The sequence below is a fragment of the Eschscholzia californica genome, unplaced genomic scaffold, assembly GCF_041429995.1.
Source record: "Eschscholzia californica isolate CP2 unplaced genomic scaffold, dmEscCali1.0.p SCAF_2, whole genome shotgun sequence".
In the NCBI taxonomy this organism is placed as follows: Eukaryota; Viridiplantae; Streptophyta; class Magnoliopsida; order Ranunculales; family Papaveraceae; genus Eschscholzia; species Eschscholzia californica.
Window position 1 is genome coordinate 40,501,137 of NW_028238309.1, and position 5,877 is coordinate 40,507,013.

General features: G+C 35.6%; 1 protein-coding gene across 1 annotated transcript; it reads left to right on the forward strand.

Moving 5' to 3' along the window:
- Positions 1 to 322: 322 nt before the first annotated feature.
- On the forward strand, positions 323 to 4,555 carry LOC147557912 (calcium-dependent protein kinase 13-like). The gene is made up of 7 exons (XM_086659477.1): positions 323 to 1,341; positions 2,261 to 2,404; positions 2,546 to 2,698; positions 3,281 to 3,396; positions 3,509 to 3,676; positions 3,769 to 3,990; positions 4,096 to 4,555. Exons 1-7 carry the CDS (start codon positions 699 to 701, stop codon positions 4,246 to 4,248), a joined length of 1,599 nt encoding a protein of 532 aa, XP_086515603.1. The 5' UTR covers positions 323 to 698; the 3' UTR covers positions 4,249 to 4,555.
- Positions 4,556 to 5,877: the final 1,322 nt, after the last annotated feature.

Sequence of the window (5,877 nt, forward strand, 5' to 3'; positions counted from 1 at the left end):
ATGAAAATGAAAATACATTTGAATCTTCTAATCTAAGTAATTTACTTTAACCTGGGATTGGTTAGTTAGTAGTAGAAAAAAAAAAGTTAGATATGTAAATTACTCCTAGTAGATTTATTTTTTACTTAATATTATTTTTGGGCTCTATACGTATTAAAACTGTGATTTTGGACCTAAAATTCATGCCCAAATAAATAACTACAGAAATTTGCACGACAAACACAAAAGAGTTGAAAATCTTATTTGTCCCCCTAATAGAGATAAAATTTTGAAAACAGGATTAAAAAAGATTTATACGAGTTTTGCGTTGGATTGGTTGATTAATTTGATGGATTCATAAACAAAGAAAAAGTTTAAGCCCTTGGATTTCTTTATGATCCTCTATAGAATATCCGACGGTGTATAAAGAGAGAGAAAGAACTTTACTAGTTGTGCGGAGAAACTGAAACAAAACCGGGTTACTTTCACACTTGAACCCACGCGCCGTACTCCATCACTAACAAGCAAGCAAGCTTTACCAATTACTCTCTCTGCATTTCAAACTACTAGTACTACCACATTCCTCTCACTTTCTCTCTCTACATTTTCTTAATTTCTCGCCGGTGGTTACTTTTTCTTTTTCGTTTTAGTAAGAATTAGGGCTTCTCTTTCTACTTGTTGTTTTCTCTGACGGACGGACGGACGGAGTTTCAAATTGGATGGGGAACTGTTGTAGATCTCCGGCTTCTGTTGCCAGAGAAGATGTGAAATCATCTAATTATAAAAACGATCATCATAGACGGAAGAAAGATAAAGATGAAGTTAATAATAATAATAATAAGAAGAAGATGATAACAGTTTTGAATGGAATCACAAAAGAAGGGATCGAAGAGAAATACTTAGTTGATAAAGAATTAGGTCGAGGAGAATTTGGAGTAACTTATCTTTGTATTGATCGTGATTCAAAAGAACTTTTGGCTTGTAAATCGATATCTAAAAGGAAACTTAGAACAGCAGTTGATATTGAAGATGTAAGAAGAGAAGTTGAAATTATGAAACATTTACCTAAAGATTCAAGTATTGTTAGTTTTAAAGAAGCTTGTGAAGATGAAAATGCTGTTCATTTAGTGATGGAGTTATGTGAAGGTGGAGAACTTTTTGATCGGATCGTTGCTCGTGGTCATTATACAGAACGAGCAGCCGCTGCTGTTACTAGAACGATTATGGAGGTTGTACAACTCTGTCATAAACATGGAGTTATTCATAGAGATTTAAAACCTGAGAACTTTCTTTTTGCTAATAAGAAGGAAACTTCACCTTTGAAAGCTATTGATTTTGGCTTGTCTATATTCTTCAAGCCTGGTAAGATTTCACACACTTTACACTATTTTTGCCTTTTGATTTGGTTTTGTTATACTTCTTAGCTTCTCATTAGATGTATTTTATCTTTCATTTCTTTAAGCGTATGCACCAATTTGTGATTAGATGATTTAGTTTATCTCATAGATAGTTATGCTTCTTCTTGTTCTTCACTGACAATAGCGGACGGTGTGAGAATAGTCTCACATGGGAGAAGGGGTAACTAGCAAACAAGAATATAACGTGTAGGTCCTCTCCGCTCATTGCCAATTGGTTTTGAGTTGGATGACCTCAAACATTACCCGAAAATAAAAAACACGTGTTAGGCTAACCACGCCACACGTGAGGGGGCGTGTCAGAATAGTACCACATGGGAGAAGGGCTATCTAGCAACCAAGAATATAATGTCTTGGTCCTCTCCACTCATTGCCAATTGGTTTTGAGTTGGACGACCACAAACTTCACAGGGATGATAGATGCACAGTTCGGAGGATGCTTGATTTTGTTTCTTTTTGTATTTGATATGGAATTACATCTTCTTTTAGAAGTAGATGAAACTACTTGTCAAATATATGATGTTTGAATGCTCAATTAGTTGTGTTTGGGAGACGTGTCGTGCGAAACATACCGCTTATGAACAAACATACCTCGTACAAACTAAGTAAACCAAAGCATTTAGTGATGGTAGCGGGTAGGATTAGATGGTACATGGCGGGTATTTTCTGAACTTATATCAATTGTTTTGGCATTCTTTATAAATTAGGTATTTGTTTATAGCAAGAAGTTGTACTAATATTAGTTTTTGGCAACGTCAGAGTCAAGCACCATCAGCATATATATTGAATCACCTTTTATTCATAATCTTTCATACAGAATGTTATATCTGGTTGATATGTTAAATGTTTATGTACTTGCGATTTAGGTGAAAAGTTCTCTGAAATTGTTGGAAGTCCATATTACATGGCCCCGGAAGTCCTTAAGAGGAACTATGGACCAGAAATAGATATATGGAGTGCAGGTGTTATTCTCTACATCTTGTTATGTGGAGTTCCTCCATTTTGGGCTGGTGAGGTTTATACTCTGTGCCCGTATATCCTTACCATTTTGACCAACTAACTTTTTTCACTTTCTTATAATAACGGTTTAAGCACTACAACACAATAAATGCTTCTCTCCCGCCTGAAAAAGATTTTGATTTTAATTGCAGAGTCAGAGCAAGGGGTCGCACAGGCTATTCTTCGTGGTCTAATAGACTTCAAACGAGATCCTTGGCCAAATGTTTCAGAGAGTGCTAAGGATTTGGTACAAAAGATGTTGGAGCCTGATCCAAAACTTCGGTTAACTGCAAAGGAAGTAATGGGTATAGTACAGCTCTTCCATGTAACATGATTTCTAACACGAGTCACGACACAAAATGGATAAAAGTAATCTGAAAATATTTTTCTTTTCTCTTTGCTGTTATTTCTGGAAAACTGAAAACTGTATATATGTACTCTTTCTGACAAAAGAAATCTTATGTGCTCTCGGAAAAGTATAAGCACGGGCTCAATTCTTTTTTATTTTCTGTGTACTTATACTTCCCCACTACCTATCTACCTAGACAGCGATATGATTCATCCAATAGAAGTTTGACGACGCCAAAATTGTTCTAGTAGAGTCGTTATCATTTTGTTTGTTTCAAATTGTTAGTCTGGCACCTGATTTGTGGCAGTTGATACATAGAGGATTATGAATTGATGATCATCCCTCGTGTTGATTAACACTGCATTATTTGGAATTACTGTAACAACAGCACTAGTAGCACATGGATTGTTGTCAAATAGTACCACGATGAAAGTGTTGAAATTAAAGGCTGAGATCGATTCAACTTTATTTTGAAAGATGAAAGAAGTATTTTCCTACTAAAAAAAATAATGGAAACTTCCGTTTTCACTGCTTTCAGAGCACCCCTGGATCCAAAATGCGAAAAAAGCTCCCAATGTCTCTCTGGGAGATGTTGTCAAGTCAAGGCTTAAGCAGTTTTCAGTGATGAACAGGTTCAAGAGAAAAGCTTTAAGGGTTAGTTTGTAAATTGACAGATATCTTTTATTGAAGTTACTGTTTTCATTATTCTTAGTTTCTGTCATGAGATGTCTAGAAGGAATATTAATTTAAGAGTAAGCTTGAATAGGTTATTGCTGATCATTTATCGACTGAAGAAGTTGAAGATATAAAGGTGAGGTTCAAGGAGATGGACACAGATAATGATGGGTTGGTCTCGATTGTGGAACTTAAAGCTGGAATTCAAAAAATTTCTTCGCAGCTAGTTGATTCTGAAGTACAGGCGCTAATGGAAGCTGTAAGTACAAATTATATATTATCCTGTGAAATGGAGTCTTGTTTTTCTTCCTTCCTATTGTCTTGATTTGAAAGCCTTTATGCTAAAAACAGGTAGATACCAATGGAAAAGGAACACTAGATTATGAAGAGTTTCTTGCTGTGACTCTCCATTTACGTAAGATGGCCAATGATGAGCATCTCCATAAAGCATTCTCCTACTTCGACAAGGATGGAAATGGTTATATTGAGCTCGAGGAGCTTGAAGATGCCTTGAAGGAAGACGATGAATCAGATGTAGCTAACGACATTTTCCAAGAAGTAGACACTGATAAGGTAAAAAAGAAGCCGATCCAACAAGATTGCTTGCTAATAATCTATAATTCCTACAGTGCTTTCGAGTTCTGTTTGCTAATAATATGTTATACTTGACTACCACAGGATGGACGAATAAGTTACGAGGAATTTGTTGCAATGATGAAGACTGGAACAGATTGGAGAAAAGCTTCAAGACATTACTCGCGAGGGAGATTTAACAGTCTTAGCATTAGGCTAATGAAGGACGGGTCTCTGAACATGGGGAGTGAGCAGTGACATGTAGGGAACTATGACCTAGGCCTAATGACAGTTCAATGGGTATTCGGAGTTTATTCTTTTCTGATTTTATTTTTTTTAATCTGAGAGCTTTGATGTGCCTTTCCATGGGTTGGTTTGCAAGGATGAGAGAAAGAGAGAGAGTCTGTCAGTGTAGTTATAGCATGGGTATAATCGGGTACTCAAATCTTGTATGAGAACATGTATTTTCACTTCAACCTAATGTGACATTGGTTGATATAAATGATCAGAGCAGGTGTGTAGAGTTGTATTTCTTTCTGAAAGTTGTATAAAGACCCTTTTCTTCCTTCTTGCTTTTCTTACTTTTGTATTAGTATATTTTAGATCGCACTCAGTTCGAGTGGTCTCAAAAATTGATTAAGGGTGGCAAGTTTTAAAATCGTCTCATTCCTGTCAAAAGCACCTCAATTCGGTGTATTCGATGAGAATTTTGTTACAAATTTCGGTTCAAGTCCACGGAATTCAACTCCAATTTGTTGGAGTTTATATCAAAGGAGTTAGCCGAGTAAGAAAATTCGGCCCCTATCCACCGAATTGGAATTGTATCCAATAAAAAAAAGTGCTCGATCTCTTTGAAATTGGTGGCCTTGAGCTAAATTCGTAATCAAATGGACTCGAGTCCACATATTTTGAGCAAAAAAGATGGGTGTGTTTCTTTTGAGTTTTGAGGGAGAGCTCTGTTAACAATTTGTAATTTGAGGGGTGTTTTTAACTGAGAGGCGCTATTAACAAGAACTGGAGGCGTCTTTGAAACATCCCTTTTGAATAGGTGTTTTTTGTATCCTTGACGAAAATAAGTTAGACTGTTTAGTTCCAAAAAGAAAGAGAAATAAACCTACGATACAATATGAGAACCTCGCTATCTCGAATTTCCTGACTCTTTGTTGCCTGTAATCTTTGTCAACTGCAGAGGGCTTCTTCTGCCGTAAACAGTGAGAATGGGAGATGAGAAAGAGGGAAGAAGTGTTTGAAATTATTTACATTATATAAATATTTTTTATTTAACTTAAATTATTTTCAATAGACACTTGTGAAAAGACACAAGTTATCCTAGTCACATCCCTATAAATACATAATTTGATTTCTCTTTTACACAAGTTTTTTTGACTGATTTTAATGAAGTATTTGAAGACAAAACTTGGGTCGTCTAGAGTCGTGTATGAATATTAAGAGCGTATAGTTGTAGTGTTTCTTTCTATATGATGATATCGTTGTATCTAGGAAGACACATGTCCATACAACCGTTAGCACCACGCGGGGACATGATTGTCTTGAATGACCACTCGCCTCGATCAAATAAGATAAATTTTCATTTCTATATTTATATAATTTTATAGTGTGATAGTAATTAGTTGTCAAGAACTTCTTGACGGACAAGAACCGAATTTATAGCCCAATAATAACAAGAAGAAAGAGGGAGGAGATAGACACTCTTCTTTTTTTTTCTTTTTTTTTCTGAGATACAAACGAAACTTAACAAACCAAGAGGACCTAACTCAATGCCATTTAACAATCAATTCACTTTTATTATAGATCATCGATCTTTTATGTTAAATAGCTAGATTAGAGATGAGTTAGAGAGAATCATAAGAAATTCTCCTACAGAGA

Bases quoted from the DNA above. Each gene is read 5' to 3' on its own strand.
- LOC147557912 (XM_086659477.1), top strand. From the start codon at position 699: ATGGGGAACTGTTGTAGATCTCCGGCTTCTGTTGCCAGAGAAGATGTG. The intron at 1,342-2,260 runs GTAAGATTTCAC...CTTGCGATTTAG, and splicing joins GTCTATATTCTTCAAGCCTG to GTGAAAAGTTCTCTGAAATT. The intron at 3,677-3,768 runs GTAAGTACAAAT...TGCTAAAAACAG, and splicing joins TACAGGCGCTAATGGAAGCT to GTAGATACCAATGGAAAAGG.